Source organism: Bidens hawaiensis, unplaced genomic scaffold, assembly GCF_021521415.1.
Source record: "Bidens hawaiensis isolate Kalapana, Puna unplaced genomic scaffold, B.hawaiensis_p1.1 tig00041980_1, whole genome shotgun sequence".
NCBI lineage: Eukaryota > Viridiplantae > Streptophyta > Magnoliopsida > Asterales > Asteraceae > Bidens > Bidens hawaiensis.
Genome location: NW_027505756.1, coordinates 7,216 through 30,449, shown reverse-complemented (window position 1 = coordinate 30,449; position 23,234 = coordinate 7,216). Strand labels below are relative to the sequence as shown.

Here is a 23,234-nt window from a genome sequence, read left to right as displayed (position 1 = left end):
TTTTTAAAATTATAAATAGCTAAATTTATCATAGTATTCGTAAGATCTTCAATTTGTTGAATCATTAATTGATTTGAAAAAAAAAACTAGGGTTTTCATTATAATATCAGTTGGGGCTAATAGATTTTGTTTTCAATTAAACCTACACTATGTATTGTATAAATATAAATTTTGATTTATCTTACTTTGATTTCACAACAAACAATTTTCTTTCGTGGGAGTGTAGGATTTTCTTTTTTTTTCTTTTTTGTTTTTTATATATATTATTTTGGTCATTCCTTTTACTTTGTTGATTTCATAACATAAAAAATTGATTTTTTTATGCTTATTGTATATGTGGTTTCTTCGGTGTGTATCCACCAATTAGTTAATTTCTAGATTATTTTCTATGTAGGCTTGTTCCCTAGTCAACGTGTTATAAATATGTTGTTTGTTTAATGTGTAGGTTTACTCTGTTTTTATTGTTTATGTACTTTGTTTGTTGTATTGTGGAACTAGGTTGGATGTTTAGATTCACTATGTTTATTGTGTATGTAATTTGTTTGTTACGTAGTGGAACTTGGTTAGCTGTGTAGGTTCACTGTGTTTGTTGTGTAGGTTCACTGTGTTTGTTGTGTATGTACTTTGTTTGCTGTGCAGGTTCACTGTGTTTATTGTGTATGTATTTTGTTTCCTGTGAAGTGGAACTAGGTTGGCTGTGTAGGTTCATTGTGGTTATTGTGTATGTACTTTGTTTGTTGTGTAGTGGAACTAGGCTGGTTGTGTAGGTTTAGTTGGTTAGTGGTGTTGTTGAACTTGGTTGTTGTGTAGGAGAAACCTGAATAGTTTTGGTACAATTAATTGATTGATAATGTTATGAAGGGAACCTGGTTAGTTGTGTAGGAAGATCGTATAGGTTAAGTTAGCTAGTAGTGTAGTTGAACTTGGTTTGTTATGTAGTAGAAACTAGAATTGTTTTGATTGTTGATGTTTGTGAAAGGGAACTTGGATAGTTGTGTAGGTAAATCTATTTGTTATGTATAGAAGGTTATGGTTTGTGTAATGTGTAACTTTTTTTGTGTTTTTGTGTGTGTATGATGATGTGGTTTTTTTGTGCTATGGTATGATGATGTGTAGGGAACGTTGATGTTGTGCAATGATGTAAAAGTTTTCTATTGTTATGTATATGCTTTGTTACATAAGAACCATTGTAGTTATGCGTAGGAGACTGTATTAAATGTGTATGGTTACGTGGTTTGTGGTGTAGGCTAACCGTGTTATGTTTGTGGTGTACGTTGGTTGTGTTATGTTTATGATGTATGTTGATTGTGTTAGGTTTATGGTTTGTGGTGTAGGCTTTTGGTATTGAAGTACACAACCAAAGATAATTTTGTATAGTCAAGTATTTTTACGATTAGGCATATGGAGAGATTAGGCATATGGAGAACTTCATGGGAAAAGAAACTTGTGATTGTGGGATATGAGAGGAGACATCAAAGCAACTGAAAATACTTCCTGCTATAAAGACAAAATATGTGGCCAAGATTTCACTATTTGCCATAAACACGAAGATATCCGACATTATGGTGTTCTATGTTCAGAATGACAATTTGGATTATTAATTAAGGTTAAAATGAAGATGATATGACTATTTATTTTTGTGGTTTTTGAGTTTGTTTTCTTAGATGAACGAACACCTTTGTTTATTTCATTAGCAACATACAGTTAGGTTATGATTCTATGATTTTTTTTTTTGGATTTGAGATTACTTTGAAGTATTAATGTAATGGGTTTGAAATTCTTTTGTTCAATTTGCATTTGATAATCTGTCATGATTAAGTATTCAAATAACATTCACCTAATTTATTTACTAAGTTGTTAAAATAAATTTAGATGATTATGCAAAAAAGAATAGGATCAACAAACTTTACCGTAAGGTTTGCACGTCACAAGTGAACTACAACCTCATGTATTTGGGTTTATTTGTTGATAACTGACATTAGGAATAGATTGACTAATTCTAGGAAGTGAAATAATTGTAATTAGTAATATATTGATTATTTTCTTGAAAATTGAATAACATTTATTATATTATAAAAATAGTTAAATAAAAAACAAAACAAAAAATTAGTGATTTACCCTAAATTATTGTTGCTTTTCAATTACAGAAAATATTGTTTATACTAGAATACCCCTATTATTAAAATAAATCATAAACAAATAAAAACTTATGATTGGTCCAACTGATTTCTCGTACTTCTCACACTAAAAATACTTCTGAAATAAACCAATACCTATATATATATATATATATATATATATATATATATATATATGTTTCTTGCTTTGGATCCTGGGTTCTATCTGGAAGTAGCCTTTATATTCTCGTGGATAGAGATAAGGTTTTCCTACATCAAACCCCCCCCCCCCATACCATACTAATAGCTTTTGCTATTTAACGGATTTACTAGGTATGATTGTTGTGTTGTATTCTACCTTTCTAGTACTTTTGAATTTCTTTTGTATCCTGAATCTTTAAATTTTCCAGGGCTTTTGTCGGGCTTAGAGCAGTCATTGATGACCTGAAAATCACGTGACAAACTGTTTAATAAACGAAGGGACGATAAATGTTATTTGTGGAAATTATAAGGAGGAAATAGATTCTGACTTTCTTGGCCTGCCTCGGTTTTTCTTGTTGTCAAAGGAAAGTGGCGAGCTGCTACTTTCAGACGCCTTTGGGTCCGGACGTGATGGCCTATGTGTAAAAAATGTTATAAAACTACAAAGAAAGTAAAATTCATTACATACGTCCAAGACATCCCTACAGATTACCATATATCAGTTTTTAAAGACTCTTTAACTCGGTTGGTGTCTAACTTATAGTTAATTATATCATATTTCACAATAGTAAAAATTTTCATAAAGTCTAAATAAAACCATCATAATTCAATAGAAATCTTAATTCGTGAACAATGTTAAGGTATTCTTAATTCAATGCCATCATAATACAATAGAAATCTCAATAGAAATCTTAACTCATGAAAATGGCGATAAGTTACGGGCTTAGAACGTAACTTGTACTCATAAGGTCACCTTTTAAATTGTTATATGTATATTCGAGTTAAGCAAGTATCTAAAACTACGAATAAAGTGAAGTTTTAGAATTTTCATATTCGAATATCCAAATAACTAATTCGGATTTGCATTTATAATATCCGAATAGGTATTCAGATCGGTTTGTTTTGCTTTCGGGTTGGATTTCATTTTTTTTATTTTTGATTTTCTTAACACCCCTAATAATAAGTAGCAAAATTCTATATCCAAACTAATTGAGTATAGACAAGCAACCAACACCAAGTGATGTTGTGCCACATACTAAGATGGAGTTGGATAAAAATCTCATAAATGTAAACGTTAACATTACCATATGCATTATATTGTACCTGATACTTTGCGCCTATGAACAATCAACATGTTGTGACCCTGCATTATGAAACCGATAACACGTAAGCCTGCTATATTCGAGAATAATTGAAAGCGTACAATAAAATCAAAACGGATTTCTCTCACCATAATAACTCCAAACAAGATAGAAGATATACAAGTAATGAAACAAGAATTAAAGAATGCTTACACGGAAATGATGTTTCTTTTCCTCTTAACATTATTAATGAATCGTTACCACTTAGGGTTGTAGACGGCGGCCGTTGTGGTGCTATTGAATTAACAAATGGGGATTTAGGTTTATGATTTATTAGGTTTATATTTTTGTGTAGAGTGTGGTGTGATGTTTAATAGTATTTATTATGGGCCACTAACGAAAATTGGTATGTTTTTGGGCCAACACAGCCTGTCCATACCAAAATGAATGCTAAAATACACAAAAGTTAATAGGCATGGCAAAGGGTTCTGATCAAGATTGAGAGGGGCAAACTATGGAATGCTTCAAAAAAATGAATAAATGATCAAATAATCAAATGACATATTATTATCTCATTACATGTATATTTTGTAAATGTGACATCAAAACTTTTGAGGGCAAAGCCCTTACATACCTTCATGTAAAATATAAAAAACTATATTAGAGCATCCACTATATGTGTTTTTAACAGTGATTCTAGGAGAGAGAGGGTGATGTGGATTAGTTATTCTAAAAAATATGACCAGAAGAAATGAAAGAGGTGATTGAAATTGTTTTTTTAAGGGGTTAAGAAAGATAATGATTGGTAGGCAAGTGGCAACTTAACATACAAAAAACACATTGTAAATATTGCCTTAGTGTGGATGCTCTTACGCTTCACATACACATGTTATTCATATATACTTACATATGTGTATGTATGCTATTTGTTCATATACGAATCTATAAACAAACAAAAGAACCTATAAATCGGAGGTATGTGTGTATATATGTATGTTTCTATGTATGTGTGTATGTATGTATGTATGTATGTATGTACAGAGGTGATTGAAATTCTTTTTTAAGGGGTTAAGAAAGATAATGATTGGTAGGCAAGTGACAACTTGACATACAAAAACCACATTGTAAATATGGCCTTATTGTGGATGCTCTCAGGCTTCACATACACATGTTATTCATATATACTTACATATGTGTATATATGCTATTTGTTCATATACGAATCTATAAACAAACAAAAGAACCTACAAATCGGAGGTTTGTATGTATGTATGTATGTATGTATGTATGTATGTATGTAAAGAGAAGGATCATTTAAGGATTAATAATGTGATTGTTAGTAAGGATACACTAAAGAAAACTGATATAATCTCTATATTAAATTAATCAAATCTCATAAACTATTTTTATATCAGAATATATCAATGGAATTTATTGTAATCGGTCCAACTTTTGTATAATTGTGTTTTTGTTAATATAAATATGTCAAGAACTATTTAGATGTTTCTTTTACACCCCATAAAACACACAAATTACAAGGTACGAATTATATGGGTATCAAACAACATCGTTTAATGAGAATGAACTAAAACACGTCATTACATAACATTAAAACAAAACTTAAGTGTGTTACACGGTAATTCAATTTCTAATTAAAGCCAAGATACAAACCCCAAAGTCAATAATCCTTTCTAAGTTTATCATTCCAGACCTGAAAAATATGTTCTAAAACTAGGGACGTGCACAAGCCTCAACCAAATTAACTAATCGTTTTTGGTTAATCGGTTTCATTTATATGGTTAGTTTTCAGATTGGGTCAATTAGTTTCGATTAGTGTCTAAAAGATGTTAGATATTTACTAAAGCTGGTTACATTAATGTGTAACATCTCGTTAAATCACGAGTCCCCTAAAAATAAATAAAGGATTATATTTATTATAAGAATATAGACAAGGATTTAATTATGGGCTTTCAAGAGTCATGGGCTCATTATGGGCTTTATGGAGGATATTAAGGATATAAATACCCATGCTCATACCCTAAATGAACCATTTTACAAGTAATATAGGATGTTGGATGGCAGGATCCTGCCAAGATTTTGGAATGTTGTTCATCTTAAGCTCTACTTCATGTAAGTTAGAATCTTATTTTTAACTTGATATGGTACGTTTTCTGACCCTACTTCTTTACTTTATTTCACTTCTTATTATTATTTTAATCTCAATACTGACTTAAGCATCGGAGGGGTGTTAGTCAAGGTAACACCCGCCCTCACAAAGGCTCAAGTGTTTTACAAAATCGGGATCCAGACTAAGAAAGTGAATGCATTCCTAGAAGTTTGGCAACCTCTCTAATTTTATGAAATAAATCCCTTCAAAGGTTTAAAGGTTTTCGCCTTTCTACGAATTGGGTTTGAACACTCCTCCTAGGCACACGACATCCAAGTATAGTTCAAGATAGTGGGATCAATGTATGTTTTAGTAGCTGACACTTTTACTATTGTAGGCTTTATGTTGGATCCTCAAGTATATTATTAATGGAATAACATGAACATGTTATACTATAGGTTTGACCCAAGCATTTAACACTTAATTGTTAAATTAAGTTTTTGACATTTATATGTCCCTTAAGGTTATCAACATTTTTGGGATTTTCCCAGCATCCTCGTGATCACCTGATTATAGTAGTAATCCTTAAAAAAATACTATGCTAACATATTATACAGGATCTTAAAGAAAAGCTAAGGATAGTCATCTGAAAGTTGATCATCTTAAAATCTCAAGCTCCTGGCATCGATCAAAAGGCTAATTATACTTGGGAAGATATGATAATATCTTTTGCTTTTCTAAATGAATGTTTAAAAGTTGTTTTCTTATAGTCGGTTTGGTAAAATAGTTTTCAACTTAACATTTTCATGATAATAGTCTGTTTGATTACAACATTTTTATAAATGTAAAAGTAAATAGGCATAAATAAGGCTGAAAGATAATCATTATATTCATCAAAATTAGATGCACATGGCTTCGTCATGAAAACCTCAGGATCCCTCCAGTAGGGATATAAAATATTTTTCAAAGCTTATTAGAAATGATCAAGGTTTTGTCCTGAAACCCTTAGGATCCCTCCACCTTGACCATTCGTTGTTTTAAACCTAAATCTAAGATTGTTCAAACATCACCATGAAAACATAAAAGTAAATTGCTTAGTTACACCCAAGCTTATCAAAGGTTCATAACTAATTAAACTCTTTGTTGATATCAGGTATGTATACCTATACACGTTATCATTATTTGTATACTTTTAACCACATTGAGATTTAAGTTTTTGAGGAAGCTCAGTTAGCTAACTCATGGCATTCATATTGAGATTCAAAGAAATCTATTTATTTCATAAAAAAAGTTTTCTAAGCAAGGATTTGATGAATGTTTGAATTTTTAGCAAAAATCTATCTTTACATGAAAACATTTAAAGCTTTTTGTATCATAATAGGATACTTAAACCTGCTTCCTATATATGTCTAACCTTTGACACTTAAAAATTCATATTACAAATTGTTTTCAATCAAATTAATAATGCTTGAAAATAATCCAAGTATACAAGGAATTGCAACTTCTTTGTTACTTAAGCATACCTCATCCATTCAAAGAGCTTCACAGACAATTTCGATCTTGGTTTTGACTTATTCTTGAAGGTAACCATTGGTGATTTAATAACCATAAAGACTCACTAAATTACTAAAGAAAACTGTGTGCAAAAGAATTATAACGGATATGAGTGATGACCGAGTGAAGCTCCAACATTATCAGAGCCAGTTACTTCTATTTACTAATTATACATGCAGGTTACTCCATGAGGGTTATAATGCAACGACTAGTATGCCAAGGCTTACTTGAAAGTCAGAGTATTAGATAAAGACACGTTAAGAACAGCCTTAACGGCTAGGAGTAGAGAACAAGATAAAGACCGGATTAATAGGGATGTTAGTTTTTTAGCTTTATTACAAATAGAGGCTTTGTTGATCGATTAGGGAACACATCTCACACACCCAATAAATTCACTCTTTGTAACTTTAGCTTCGATCAACACTCTTTCTCAAGTTGTAACACTTTTTTCGATTAATAATAATTTTAAGGTAGGCATACAGTTTTCCCCTCTCGAGGTTTTTCGCCGGAGATCCTTACAGGGATCAAGGGTTTTTCCTGGCTATATCTCGTGTCAACCCTTTACTTTACTCCAAATACTTGTCCATTTTGTGAAGAACACACTACCTCACATTCTAAGTTTGATCACTAAATTGCTTCGGTAATTTTTGACCAAAACAACATCGTATTGAAATTCATAGTCTAAACAAATATAGAATTTCTTTTATTTAGGGATTACTCGTTAGAACTCGCCCAAGCTTAACCAGATACCCGATCTTTTCATTCACCAATCAATGTGAGTTTACATACCACTTTTTTTCATTTTTACATTTTCAGGGATAACATGTGTTTAGTATTAAATACTCATGTTTTAACCACATCTATACAAACACAACTCAATTGCATGTTTATGTTGACTATTGCTTGATTTATGGCATGTGATTATGTGTTTATGTGTTTAGTTTTTGGTTTGGCTTCATCTATTCTCATCTAGTAGGATCATAAACTTACCCCAGTAGTTTGGTTTTGTACCAAGTGAACGGGTCCACATCTATTAGTTATTGTAACATATTTATAAATGTTTGTAGTTATCATCATTTACATGCAAGTTGTACAATTTTATTATATAACTATACAAAACTTATGTATTCTCACTAACTACTTCGTTAGTTGACCCTCACTATTTCTATACATGCTACGGATATAATTGCTTATTAGATTGGCAAGATTGAAGACAATTTAGAATACTTTTAAGTTATCAAATAAAAAGTTAGTTCTTGTTAGGTTTTTTAAGTTTGTTTTGTATGTACAAATTGTAAACTTTGTACCATGTGTATCAATAAATTAAATAATTATTGTCATTTTTCATGGTGTCTTGAGCTTATGAGCAATCAATGTCTCGCCCCCGATATATTACGTCGTCGGTTGGGGTGTGACAATGGTGTTTCTGGATGACGTCTCACCCACTATATAGAATCGTTATATGATTATCAAGGTAAACATTCTTGGATGGAGGATCTCTCAATCATCTTCCTCTTAGACTGGCGTGGTTGATTAGGGAGGTGACATACCGACAATTCTTAGTCCTTTGTGCTTCAATGCGTTTTTGGTGAATGCGAGATGGCTTCCAGAATGTGGAATGTTATTGTTAAATGGTTAGATGTTTCTCCTATTTTCAATTCATGTTATTCAGGAGTGACGAACTGATGATTCGGCTTAATTTTCTATCAGTACCAGAAAAGAAAAAAATAATTCGTTCACGGGATTATTCTTACGACATGGTCGGTACCATAAAAGAAAAAAATAAGACATTTACGGGATGATTCTTACGACATGGTTGATGGGATGGTTAATATCACAAATTATCAGGGTTAAAGTAAACGGTTTCATCTTGTTTTGCATCTAATACGGTTACTTTGTTTTATTTTTTATATTTGTAGGTTGTAGAGAAAGATGGCATAAGAGATGGGATTTTAGCATGCTTGTGAATCGAGTTTATGGAGGAAAACTGCTCCAGGTTGTACACTATGGCTCATTTGGTGTACCCTACGCCTAAGTACTAGTTTGAGGAGTATTCAGATGCAAATCAAGCGTATTATAATGAAAATGGGGCCTAGACTACGCCTCAGTCGTACCCTACGACCAAGCATTCAAACCATACCCTTCGGCTATCTGATCGTACCCGTCAACCATGTCAGCTTCATTTTGCAAACTGACTGGCTTAACTAACCAAGGTTTTAAGTACGAATGATCTTGGTACTGGTAGATAAAATTCCCAGATATGGGTACTGGTACGGTGGCACAGGTACCGAAAATACTCGCTACAGTACGGTACCGGTACTGAAGGCAAAAATCCAAGAAAATACCAATACCGGTGTTGTACCGATCCTAAAACCTCAAAAATTCTGTATCAAATTGGTACTGATGGTACTCGGTACCATTTTCCATCCCTAGTTGTAATAGGTAAGCACCATGTTTCAGAATTCTCTTTAACCATCCAAGTAGAGGGATCCAAGAGGCGATTTTGGGAGCTATCATACAATAATGAAAGGCTTTCGATTTGTAATTCATCTCGGTTCTAAGTCGATTGAAGATTTCAACAACATTATGAGCGGCGAATTCACTTTGATCACCTATACGTTTAGGGTTTAGTTTGTAATTATAATCCATCGTCTATGTTCCAATTGTTAGACATGAATTGTTTGATTTATTTCCTATATTGTTAGTTGAGAATTCATGTAATTGATTTAACTTTAACTAGCATCCCGCCCTCCCTAAACACTACCGATGGCCTTGTTATTGGTGGGAGTTCTCGCTGGGTTTGATTGTTGTTGTATTTTATGAGTTTTGATTAAAAGATGATAAGTTTGATAAAGTGCTGGCTTTATGTTCTTAAATGGTTAACTTTTTAGGTCAAAACGGTCGGATCCCGTGTCGGTTATCATCCTTTGTTTATCTATTGATTATGTTTATGTAATCTTTTAACAAGAAATTTGAAGTTGGAAAAAGTTAGTTTGTTTTAACTTCTAAGTTGTATATAACAAAGCAAACTTGAAACTTTCATTACATTTTTTTATATTTTTTTGACACAACACTTGGAACAAGTCAAACTTGGATTAAAAGCGAATGAGAACAAACAATGATCAATAATAATATGCCTTTCTTAAGTCAAGATCATTGCGACATGAATCACATTGTCCGTTTAGTTTGCGAATTCTTTTTGTGTGAATAGAAATCCATCAAATAAATTGGAACTTCAAATATATATTTGGAATCTAAACTTTCCAAAAGAAAATGGAATTTAAAGTAATTCGAATTTAAAAAAGGATTTTGTATCTGAGACTTGTCTGGTTTGTGGAAGTTTCCAAAGGAAGTGGTATTAATAAAATTATTGGAATCCGTACGAACATAACCTACCGTACGTGTAATCGATGTCTAACACACTAAACGAAACTAGACACACCACCAACATCGGACGCGTAACCATCACCGTGCATCTGATACATCAACCAGGTTTAGATGTGCACCGGAGCCGGATGCGCTACCAGTGTCTAATGTGTTACTAGAGTTGAACGCGTAATCAACTACATGCATTGACCTTGTAACCAATGTCAAAAGCGTAATCCACGTCATATGCGTAGCTGGTTACCATTGTCGGGCACTTAACTGATACAAGCGTTACATGCACTAGATGATTTACCGACGTCGTACACCTGATACATTAATTGGAGTTAGATGCATTAACTGGTGACTGGCGCACTACCGACTAACCAAATTCAAATGCGTAGGCGACGCCATACTCATAGCCGGTTACTAGGGTGGTCGGGCGCATAATCGGCATAACCGACATCATATGTGAAAATCATGCAAGATGTGTAGATAACTTAGTTATAGTCGCTGGACACGCTAATCGGCACTAGTTAGCATCGATGTCGGCAAGCATCACTGCCGTACCTGTATTGATACTGAACCATACTAGGAGTGAACTACCATCTATGAATCGGAATGCCTCCACAAGTGTGGGGTGTTAGCGATTTTAGTGTAATTAGGGATTAACTTGTTGATCAAGTTAATTGTAATACGAATCTAACTAAGTCGGGTGTGGGATGCATGCTTATTTGATCTTATAATAATTTATAATCCTATTTCCAAGGGGGCGTTCCCCCCTTGGCGGGGGTCGGGGGGGGGGGGGGCAACGCCCCTGGTAACAGGGTCCAAGGGACGGCGGCCCCTGGCAGGGGTCACAGGAGCATCCTTTGATGTTTTGAATTTCAAACACGTTGTTATGATAACTATAACTGATCCAACCATAATATATCATTCTTCTTGATCATACGTAACTTTTGTGGTTCATCATAACATACACAAATCCATACTTGGATTCTTGCTCTCAAATATGAGTTTCATCCGGTCAAAATATTTGGGAACCACAAATAATTTTGATCTGATAGTGTTTACACGACTCTTGGATATCCAAATATAATTGTTATGCGGAAAATATTCAACATGGGGTGGGGTTTGGAGATTTTATTCATGTTTGGTAAAATCTTTCAAATCTTCAAATGATAGTGAAATCCGTCATATGGAACTAAAAAGAATTTCGATTATAATTCATTTGCTAACTAAACACGGGCTAAATGAAATTAATATTGAATTCCAATAGAAATAGATTTTGAGAACCAAACACATAAAGAGAAAGAAATTTATATTTCAATTTCTAAGAATTTAACGAACCAAATGCGCTTAATGTATAAAGAATCAAGGTTTTTGTTTCCTTTGAAGTCAAGATTCAGGGGGTTCAACAATCAACATTGAGTACTAGATTTTGTTGGATACCGGTAACATTGACTGATTCAAAAAACTTTCTTCAAGTGCTAATTCATTATACATGGGAACAGCTATGCCAAAGTAAATTGACAAGAGATTCAGGTTATCCAGGTCAGCTTTGTTTTAAACTAAGATTAAGAAAAGCTAAGCAAACGCAAATAATAAATTAATTACAGTATTTGTTTTTTTAAAAGAATGTATATGAATATTGACTCGAAACCATTATTGTATTGTTGTCAAGCTCACAAGGCTGATTCATATATTATAGAAATTAAAATAATCCAGAAAGTGTTTTTAATAAAATATTAAAAATGATAATGAATGTAAAGTAAAGGTTTGTTATTGTGGGACTTCTTCCACCAGGTGTTGATGAAGAAATGGAATAAAAGCATAGATGGAGCTGGGCTATTGGCAGGTCAGTCGATGACGATGTAGCCTCCAATTCTTCATCATCATTTTTCTAATATCAATCATATTACCATCACTGAGATTCAAATTCGATGGCCGGAGTCCGTGGTATTGTGCTCCACAGCTCTGTAATTATAATAATGGACTCCGTTGGATCCGGAGCTCATTATTTACTCTCCAAGCTTCAACATTCCAATATTCCCACTGTAACTCTTTCTTCCTCCTCCTATTTTTAACCTAAACAAATTCACTTCTTTTTGCCCTAAATTAAGGGGTGTGTGTTTGGATCAATGTGCATTCATAATCAATTGTTGTAGTAATCACTTGATCCATTGCGTTTAACTCTTCATTATTCTTTCTTTTTTGCAGGGGTTGTTGTATGCAGCTGATCTTTCTCAACCAAAGGTACTACTATCCTATGATCATATCATGCTTTTTTCATCAGTTGATCATTGAATCATATATATGTATTTCTTATCAAATCGGGATTAGCTTCTTTTTATATATCTTATTATTTTCTCAACAGTTTATCCTTTGCAAACTCTAGTTCCAGTTATTTTGTAACTCCTTTCTACCAGGAAAAATATATAAATCTTCTGTGTAATTTTGTCTAAGAAACTTAGATTATCATCCTAGTAACATAGTTTTCATCATCATATCAAACACATTAGTGACTTGTAGAATCTCAGAGAAACAACAAAATATTAGCTCTTCATTTGATACCTAACTGTTTGATGTGCTTACTCTAGGTAAGCCTTCTTGAGAAGCTGGCATGCGAATACTCATTAGAGCGCTTCATATATAGTTCGTCATGTATGGATGACACTGTAAAAGCAGTTTGTCTGGCTTGGGAGAACAAAGTTGAAACTATTTTGCATGTGATTTCAAACAAACATGAAGAACTTGTTTCAATATCCTTGAATTCTGGCTGGATGAATGTGGTTGTAAGTAAGTAATATATGCCAAATCACAAAAAAAATATATGTGTTCATTAGCTCATATGTCAATGCTTTTATCCGTAAAGATGTGAAATAATCTACCTATGTTAGATGTTGATGGTGATGATGCAAACAAGAATCCAAGTGGGATCTTCATAAATAGACTAGAAGAGTTGCCGATGATAATATCTGAGTTGAATAGAAAGGTAATAATTGTTGTTTCTATGTCTTGAATGTCAAAAAGAATCCATAATTATGTTTTTTCTTTTGTTTATATATGTTTTTATTCTTTCAAGCAGTGTAGTGAGGATAATGTGGTTGTCGGTTATGTTATGAAGCCTTCTCGAGAACAAGACTTTGCAAAGGTGAGAACTTTTCACTTCTAATTAGTAAAAAAAACACCTTACAAATAACATTGAAAAGTTTACCTTTTTGTCATTACAGTATTGAAATATAAAATATATTATGTTTTGTTTGCAGAGAGGTGCGTTTCCATTAAGCCCTACCAAAAACGGGTTAATATTTCTGCCTCTCACCTTTGACCTCCCGATGCTGAATCAGTTGAAAAAAGTGGATATTGTTATTCATAAAGCAACCGATGAAATTTCTTCAATTGAAAGAAGCAGTTCTTGTGATAATCATATTATTTACACCACTAGAATGCAGGAATTACAGAGGTAACCCACCTCTGTTTCAATTCAAGCTTCATGAGTTAAGACTCAACGAGTTTATAAGTTCAAATAACTCTTCTAGTAAATATATAATATAAATCTGTTTGTGCATCAGGTATATAGGTGAACTGCCGGATTGCTGTGTGATTGATCCGTTTAAGAACATTATTCCAGTTGTGGATCGGTTGAAAATTCAAGAGATCCTACTGGGATTGGCGAATCTTAAAACAGAAAGCCAATACCAAATCAGAGGGGCTTATTTTCTAAAGGTTGTCTACATAATAAATATTTATGTATTGTATACTGTATATTTGTTTGTTATCTGCATGCTAGATTGTTTTAGTTCAACTTTGGCATTGATTTTAACTGTGAATAATTGGTTGCAGGTTGATAACTTTGAGGATGTTCAATTGGAACAAAGGCTGCACGAAGCTAAGTTATCCCTACCAAGTATTGTAAAACCTCAAGTTGCTTGTGGTGTGGCTGACGCCCACAGTATGGTAAGACATGTTGATTCTTGAGTTTGGTTTCTTAATACATGAGTTTATTAGATGTTGACTTAAAGACTTTCATGGTGAAGACCTAACTTCGTGAGGCTTCTAAGGTTCAAAGCCCTCAAATCATACTTTTACAACATTTTCTTTTTTACACACCTGTTCTCACTTCAAAAAAAAAAAAACATAAGTATCACACTCTCGATAATGTTAAATCACTTTTACTGGGACAATGGTCTTAAGATTTCTTTTATTCACCACAATCACATAAAATGAAAAGAAGATCACCAATCCATATTAATACTGTTAAAGATTTTATCGGAATTCATCACCCTCCCAATGTAGATGCTAACATTCTTAGGAATGAATGTGTGCCATTTAGTAACTAAAGTGTTGGCTCCAACGACTCTTTTGAACGTTTTGCTGTAACTCTCTCATCCAAAAATCAAAACTCACCTAACCCTACGAGTTAAAAGCCTTTTATATAATACCAAAAGCTAACGAAAACCAATGGCCATTTTCTAACATAGTAGTTAAGGTGTGATCATTAACTTTTTATCAAACTGTATTTCATCGACAGACTTATGTACTATTTGGCAGGCCATCGTCTTTAAAGCTGCTGATTTTGTGGGTTTGAGTGTTCCTCTTCCAGCAGTTGTGCAGGTATGAAATTTAATTCATTAAGAAGCCTTGTGTCAGACAAAGTTTAGTCTTTTATTTAATTGTATTTAATACGTTAGTTGTTTACAAAATACAAACAAATGGATCATAACTTCCTTGTTTTGTATGAATCGCAGGAATACGTGGATCATTCATCTACTCTTTTCAAGATGTATGTGTTGGGGAAAGAGGTATTTTATGCAGTCAAAAAGTCAACACCAAATGCTGATGTTTTGAGGAAGTCGTCTGAGAAAAACGGGTTCAAACCTCTGCTCTTCGACAGGTACTTGACATCACATTTATTTGTTGAAATCTGAATCAATCCAACATCTTTTTAACATCTTCATGTTTTTATTTTACAGTTTAAAATCTTTGCCTATTGACGGCTCTAAGGATAAAGAACAGCCCGATCTTGATATTCGGCTCGTTACAGATGCTGCAACTTACCTTAGAACAGTTCTTGGTCTTACCATCTTTGGATTTGATGTTGTGGTGAGTCAAAAAGTCAAACTATTGAGACCTGTTGGCATTTGTTTTTTATTAAACGTGAAACTCCAACATTGTTTAAATCTATTGCAGATTCAGGAGGGGACACACGATCATGTTATTGTGGATGTAAATTACTTGCCATCGTTTAAAGAAGTGTCTAATGACAAGGCGATTCCTGCATTTTGGGATGCTATTAGAATGAAGTATCATATGAGAAAGGGTGTCTGTGTTTAGTGTATTTGTGTGTGAAATAATGTAAGTGTGTGTAAGCTAAAGTATTTAATTTTTGTGACTATGTACCTTTGATTTTGTTTAGGAACTAGCCACTGCTGGCAAATGGAGTTAGTTAATAAAACAGTTGAGGTTAAGAGTAGACGCTGACCAACTTTTATTTCGTTGACATGTTCTCATTTTCGATATTGATTATTTCATAATTTGATGGAATTTATATAGATCAAAACCTATATGAATTTTGATACATTGTTTGAGGATGTATTCGGTGGTAGGGCGCCACGTAGTGATGTACTCATGGTCTTTTATAGGGGCCACTTGACATAGTAAATAACACATGAGAAACAAGTATCATATACTATATAACACAAAATATTTTTCAAATTGTTAGATGACGTTAGTGTTTATTATGTGGGCCTGATCCTGTCACTCGTACTCTTTCCATTAAAAAGAGCAATCAAATATGTTCAAATTTAAATTAATGGGGAAAAATTTCCAATTAAGATAAGTGTTAATGAATTAACGAATTTAGCCTAGTTGAGAATGAGATTGATGGGTGGTATAAAAATATTTTTTCTTATTGGAAAATGATAATAGAAAATAAAATTTAGGACCGTTAGAAATATATTTATAGCATAGTGTTATTGACTTGTCTCTACAAGACTACAAGTTCACTGTCTATTAGCTTTACTAGCCATTAAGAAACATCAATTCTATGAAACACTTCGTATTGCTTTACAACACTTTACAAGCAAGTTTACAACTTGTTTTCGCGCGCCATCTTAAATCTTGCATATAGTTATAGGTGTCTTTAGGTCCAACATTATTTGCCTTATTTTGTTTGACTATTCATAGGTCTTTTTAGGATCCTCTTTGAGACATCTTGTACAACATCGACTTGAATTGTTGTCGAGGGATACTTGTTTAGTAAACTGCTATTTAGAAAGATGGAAATACACGACTAATTAGTTGATTGTGATCTCAATTCTCATTGATTGGACTATTTGTAGACAACAAAACATATAAAATGTGATACATGACCTAATTGCACCCGCTAGTATAGATACCTCATACTTGCTAAATTGTGTATAACTTCTAGTTCTTTTAGTCGAATGATAAAAGCTAAGCCAATTGCAATGATTCCACTCATCCATGGGACAATAGAATGAAATGACATTGAAGGTGATGTTGCGTCACATGTTTAGAACATATATATCAACGTGAAAATATGCATTGTCGTTTTCTTCGTTCTCGCTTCGCTTTGTTTTTTTGCAAGCTTAGAAGAAAACAAACACATTATAAAGTCACATGCTGTGATATGTGGGGTAGATACAGAGACATTTTTAAGTGATGTGCGAGTGTAGCAGATACCCGAATATGATTTGTGTAGTATTTGTTGGGGATAAGGTTTTTTGTACTGCTATTGGACATAAAATGTGAACAGATAGGGAGAACGGACTGATGAAAATGACACCTTATGTGATATCACTTAAATAAGATGATTTAAAGGTACTTGGCCTATGTTCAAAGCATGATTGTTAAGATAGGCATATCACAATTGCCCCTTAACCATTTCCTAGAGACTCTTGATTAAACATTATTTATTCTCTCGGCTTATATGGATAAACATTTCAAATCAGATTTGATTATTATGACTGAAGAAGATATAACGACAGCTAGAGAACGCATGTAATCTATATAAATGATTCCCATATTCATGATTAATAGGGGGAGAAATTAACACGATACGAGGATATTATAGAGATTCCAGGTTTGTTGTCGAAGATCATAGTCCATAAGTTTTAAAAGTAGTTATTCTTTCATGTTTATTATCTATACACATGTTGAAGACTACAAGTGAAGTTGACCCGGATCGAATTGTTAGTTTGTACAAAACTCCATCTTTTTAATAACTTCAAGAGTTAATGGCCATTTTCGCCCATGTGGTTTGCTACTTTCGTCACTTTAGTCCAAAATTTGTATTTTTGTCAATTTAGTCCTCATAGTTTTAAATATTAGCCAATTACATCCTATCCGTCTAACGGCATCCAGCTATGCCGTTAGTTTAAGGGTATTTTTGTCTTTCTCCTTTTTATTTTGAGTTATTGGTCATTTTCGTCCCTGTGGTTTGATACTTTTGTCAATTCAGTCCAAAGTTTGAAATTTTGTCAATTTAAGTCAGTTTTTTATTCTATAACCCTAGAGAGTATTATCCAAGCCCAAAACAAGTCTGCATTTACTCTTGTCGACAACAGTAATCATACCCCATCCTCTCGTATTTAGTTTCTTGACGGTTCCCAAACTCTCCCCCATCATGGTGGAATTCCATGGGAAAGTGGTCAAAGCAATTCCGTGAAACCGAATTATACGGAAAAAACTAAAAATCGTTTCTTTGATGAATGCATAATATTTAAGGTTTAGAGATTAACATATCATAACGAAAATCTGGGTCGTAATCAACTATTATACATTAACCAACAAAACAATTTTTAGTTTTTTCTGTATAATTCGGTTTCAGGGAATTACCTTGACCACTTTACCATTGAATTCCACCATGGAGAAGATTTTAGGAAATGTCTAGAAACTAAATATAAGAGGGGGGGGGGGGGGTATGATTACTGTTGTCAACAGAGTAAATGCATACCAGTATTTGAGGTTGCTCGATGGTTTTGGGCTTCAATTATGCTTTTCAGGGTTATAAACAAAAAAAATAAAAAATAAAAAAACTGAATTAAACTGAACATTAACTTGACAAATTTTCAAACTTTGGACTGAATTGGCAAAGATATCAAACCAAAGGGACTAAAATGACCATTAACTTAAAATTAAAAGGAGAAAGACAAAAATACCCTTAAACTAACGGCATAGCTGGATGCCGTTAGATGGATGGGACGTAATTGGCTAATATTTAAAACTATGAGGACTAAATTGACAAAATTAAAAATTTTGGACTGAAGTGGCGAAAGTAGCAAACCACAGGGACGAAAATAGCCATTAACTCTAACTTCAAACAAACTGGTATCCTACTTTGTACAATGTATAAACCATACCACAAACAATTGTCTTAAAACAACAATCTCCATGTCTTGAATACTCACCAAAAATTATCTACAAGAGAATATAAACTATACAAACACACACACTCATACTCATGACATGATGATGATGATGTTGGTATATATAACTTCTCAATTGTGGAAGGCTATTGAAATCTGCTAACATACTAATTATAGACCCATTTCTTTATACACAAGCATGGTGGGTGGGTGGGTGGGTTCAAGAAGCATAATTAGGCGGGTTCACAAAGTCGCATAGCCCAAGCTGAACTCAGCTCACGAAGGCGTTGAAAATACTCACCTAAAGATATTAACCCCTGAGCCGCTTGTCGTGTTGTTAGGTAACGTAGGGTCTGTTGAAGCGTTTCATGACGGACAAAATCCGCCTGCTCACAATAACTCAAGGATCACAATTTGTTTCAGGGCAAATACAATAAAAAACCAACATACTTTCTATATTTTCTCATGAAAGTCTCTTAACAATTTTTTCCTACATAAAAAGCCAACATATTTTTGATTCTTTCTTTTTCTCATAAAAGTCTCTGAAACATTTTTACACATTAAAGTCACCCCACATGTTATATTTGAACAAAATTGTGAATTTTTTTAATACTACGTAAAGAAATAACTGAAATGAATTCATGTTTAAAAATGGACACATGATAAGGCAAAGTTCGTTCAATGTTCGTGTTTTCTTTTCCACTTTTAAATTCAATAAGTTGATGATAACATTTCAAAAGCAATTTAATCAGGGCCGTCTCCGAGAATTTAAATACCTCGGCCGAGTCAAAACAAAAAGGCCCGTATGCCTTAACGAAATTTTTTTATTCGCTAGCGTAAATGGATAAAACTTTTATCGACCGATTTATTATAAGCAAAAACCTTTCTGAGCATGTAATTATCTCATAAACTATTGCAAATAACCTTATTTTTAACATCAAAAAACATATATATGTAATATGTATAAAAAAAATTTGTGCCCCCGAAACTTATATGCCTCGGCCGATGGTGCGGCTCGCACACCCTCCGAGCCTCCCCTGAATTTAATAAAGGTGCATGAGTGTGGATAGCGTAACTTAAAATAAAATAAAATAATAACATATAAAATAGTCTATAAATTTAAAATATGTAAAAAATTAACAAATGATTTTCTATCGCTATTATAATGTAAAATAATGTTTTTATAATTTCATCCAATCAAAATTAAGAGATTTTTTTTACAAATTTAATATGTTAAGGGACTTTTATGGTAAAAAAAATAGAAGGTGTGTCGGTTTTTTATGTGTAAAAAATTGTTAAAAGTGACTTTTACAAGAAAATACAGAAAGTGTATTGGTTTTTATATACAAAAGATTGTTATCCCATTCTCTATCTCTATCTATATACTTTAACAAAAAAACGCATTTTCCTCTAAAATTTGTTTATTTTTTAAAACCACTCACATCCCATTTTCTGTCTCTAACTTTGTCCTACTCACAAATACTTATTTTTATCATATATCTCTTTTTCATACACTCACAATAATTTAAATTTATAGGAATTTGACTTGTCTCTATAAATAGATGTGAGGGTAAAATGGTAAATTGGGTGCTTTTGTTGAATTTTCTATATAATTTAAAGATAAACTCATTTTAGAGAAAAGGACTTTTATGAGAAAAAAAAACATTAAGTATAGTTTAATTGTACAATAAAAGAAAGTCTTACCTGAATAACAAGCCTTACTAGCTCTTCTAATTTATCCATTGCGTTATTCATCTCATAACTACCTCCACTCAAAGCTTGACCGCATGCCACCGCCTCAGCCAGAGTTTGTTGAAGTTTTTCCATTCCTTGTGAGAGAGAATCTTCGGCTTGCTGACACGCTTGAATCAAGTTATACAAATCATGTGATTGTTGGTCCAACAAGTCAAGCTGTGGTACAATAACCTACACACGATAATAATAATAATAATAATAATAATAATAATAAATTAATAATAATAATATGATTATTATTATCTAATAGATAAGCACCCATGATAGATATGCAGCATAACTGTGACTCAACAGATTGTTGCTCAATGAAAGTGGGAAATAACTTTAATGATTGGTGGAATAAGCACCAACCAAAAGAAAAAAAAAAATATTAAATGAACAAATAATAAAAAAAAGTCAAATTGTTTTATTACCTTAAGAAGGTCAGAAGGTCGAAAGCCACCAATCCACAAGAAAAGGCGTTCGGTTGATGTTTTCCAAACGCCTGATATGAGATAGCACACATCAGCCTTTGCAGCAGTTGCTTTAATGCTAAAAAGATTTGCATAGTGGCTTAATGTGTCCTTTATAAGTATATCAAGCTCGGGATCGGGTAAAGAAGAATGTAATGCTGACTTTAAAGCTTTAGTTTTTTGGTTTTGTGTTTCAACCCATTGCTCATATTCTATCTCAAATGCACCAATTCCTGCAGGTGTCACTGAGAGGCCTTTTAAAAAAACAGGTATTTCAGTTAAGAGCATATTAAGAATATATACCTGAGTTTGCATTTGCAGCTCCATGGAACCCTAGTTGACTAGCATTGACTCCACCACTCATTAAAGCACACTGCAGAAATCAAGAAAATTAAGCTACGGAATTTAATATTGCAAGGAGGGCGAGTCAATGTTGACTTACTTGTGCCTTAGTTTGTTCTAGTTCTTGTTCAAGATGAAGCAGTTTCAAGCGACTAGCTTCCAATTGCTGAACGTAGGCCTATGAATCAAGATTCAGGATTCACAGTTAGGGTTTATATAATCAAACATGTTCTAGTGTAATTACAAGATTCATTAACTTTGACAATGGGGTAGAGGTAAGGCTGCCTACATCTTACCCTCCTCAGACCCTACCATAGCTTTGCTATTGGTGGGATATACTGAGTACGATGATGATGATGATGATGAATTAACTTTGACAATGGAAATAGATGTTTTAAGAAACTAAGCTTTTAGTGGTGTCGTAAGCAATGCTAAGTTATGAAACTTTATGCACAATCTTGTAAAAAATGAAAGCGGTTTCGATAATGCTAAATTGAAAAGGCGTCATCTTCCCCTTACCTTTTTCCTCAACCGACTTTTTCTAGCTGCTTCACGGTTTTGTGCCAGGCGTCTCAGAACCTGAACATTAAACTTCACTTAATGAGAGGTAACTAAAACAGAATAGCATGAAAGAGGATTAATATGCATTGTTGTCAACACAGTTTCCAATTTATCAGCAACTAGTCCACAATGAAGATGCAGTATCTCGTACCTTATCAGCTGGTTTACTAGCTTCTTGATCACACTGATTCAACGGTCCATTTGTCGTATGCGAAGCAGACTCCGACTAATAAAACATAATTACGCACATCACTTTTAGGAAAAGCAATACTATCGTTAAAAACATAAGAGAAAGATGAAAATGCATACCAGCTGGTTATCTATCTTTGCATCCATCTGTATAATCATAGTTGAAGCTGCATCTTGATAAATATTACCTTTGTAATCTCCCCACATGGTAAACTGGTGCATCGGCTCGTACACCACATCCATCCTCTTGGCGTTGAAATACTGAGTCGATGAAGAATTCATCCTGCTTAGTCAGTCGAATGAATATAATATGCATCCGCACCATATAAAGTTAAACACAACTAACTAACTACAGACCTCAAACCAAAATCAACCACACATCCATCTGACCACTTTCATAAAAGTCAAACCAAGTTGCAGCATAGTAAAAATCACCAACAAAAATAGCAACAACTTTATCATGAAAGTAACATTCAAGGCAACATAATCAAAAGCCATACATACAATACATACATAAAGTTTATTCATTTATAAAATCAATTACAAAAAAAATAAATAATAATATTCATTTACTATCATAATATACTAATCTTCAACTACAGTCAACGTTTCAGCAGCTATCAAATCAAACCCACAATCAAATCATCAAGAAACATAATAATACTAATCAAACAAACAAAAATGAGCTGAAACATCAAATCAAAACGAATTTGAATGCCGAAAACAGGGTTTGAAAGATTTGAACGAACCTGAAGCGATTACATGAAGAGCTTTCGACTGTGGATTTAATCAATCAATTAGATAGATAGATGATAATCTATTGAACAAACCCTAGCTAGCTTCTGGTAATCGATTGGTGAAGAAGAATCGAATTCGAAGACTACAGGTTCTAGTTTAAAATAAATACAAAGATAGATAGATAGATATATTCTATGTAATAGTAATATATTGTATGTATTATTATAATAATAATAATAATAATAATATTACAGAGCATATAATAAAATTGGTGCGTATGACTGTAGCATGAATGTATTTTATTGTCAATCCGTCCCTTCGAATGAATGAAAATGGTGCCACATGATGTCATCATTTAAAATTAAAATTAAAATTAAAATTAA

At 33.1% G+C, this 23,234-nt stretch overlaps 2 protein-coding genes across 4 annotated transcripts; one reads left to right on the top strand and one right to left on the bottom strand.

Annotated features, from left to right (window-relative positions):
- The first annotated feature begins 12,431 nt into the window (after positions 1-12,431).
- Positions 12,432-15,820, top strand: LOC143615183 (inositol 1,3,4-trisphosphate 5/6-kinase 4-like). Its single transcript, XM_077088376.1, has 12 exons — positions 12,432-12,481; positions 12,645-12,680; positions 13,025-13,223; positions 13,325-13,419; positions 13,513-13,578; positions 13,694-13,890; positions 14,000-14,153; positions 14,271-14,384; positions 14,979-15,041; positions 15,176-15,321; positions 15,401-15,530; positions 15,618-15,820. Exons 3-12 carry the CDS (start codon positions 13,091-13,093, stop codon positions 15,759-15,761), a joined length of 1,242 nt encoding a protein of 413 aa, XP_076944491.1. The 5' UTR covers positions 12,432-12,481; positions 12,645-12,680; positions 13,025-13,090; the 3' UTR covers positions 15,762-15,820.
- A 2,955-nt stretch (positions 15,821-18,775) lies between these two features.
- On the bottom strand, positions 18,776-23,017 carry LOC143615182 (transcription factor TGA1-like). 3 transcript variants are annotated; one of them, XM_077088373.1, is made up of 9 exons: positions 22,863-23,017; positions 22,234-22,396; positions 22,076-22,150; positions 21,883-21,942; positions 21,464-21,541; positions 21,325-21,394; positions 20,983-21,266; positions 20,519-20,740; positions 18,776-19,200 (listed from the first exon to the last, which is right to left on the bottom strand). In XM_077088373.1, the coding sequence occupies exons 2-9, from the start codon at positions 22,393-22,395 to the stop codon at positions 19,048-19,050; spliced, it is 1,104 nt and encodes a 367-aa protein (XP_076944488.1). In that variant the 5' UTR covers position 22,396; positions 22,863-23,017; the 3' UTR covers positions 18,776-19,047. The 3 variants fall into 3 exon arrangements, with proteins under 3 accessions (XP_076944488.1, XP_076944489.1, XP_076944490.1); XM_077088374.1 differs by having other exon boundaries at positions 20,983-21,254; XM_077088375.1 differs by having other exon boundaries at positions 22,234-22,374.
- Positions 23,018-23,234: the final 217 nt, after the last annotated feature.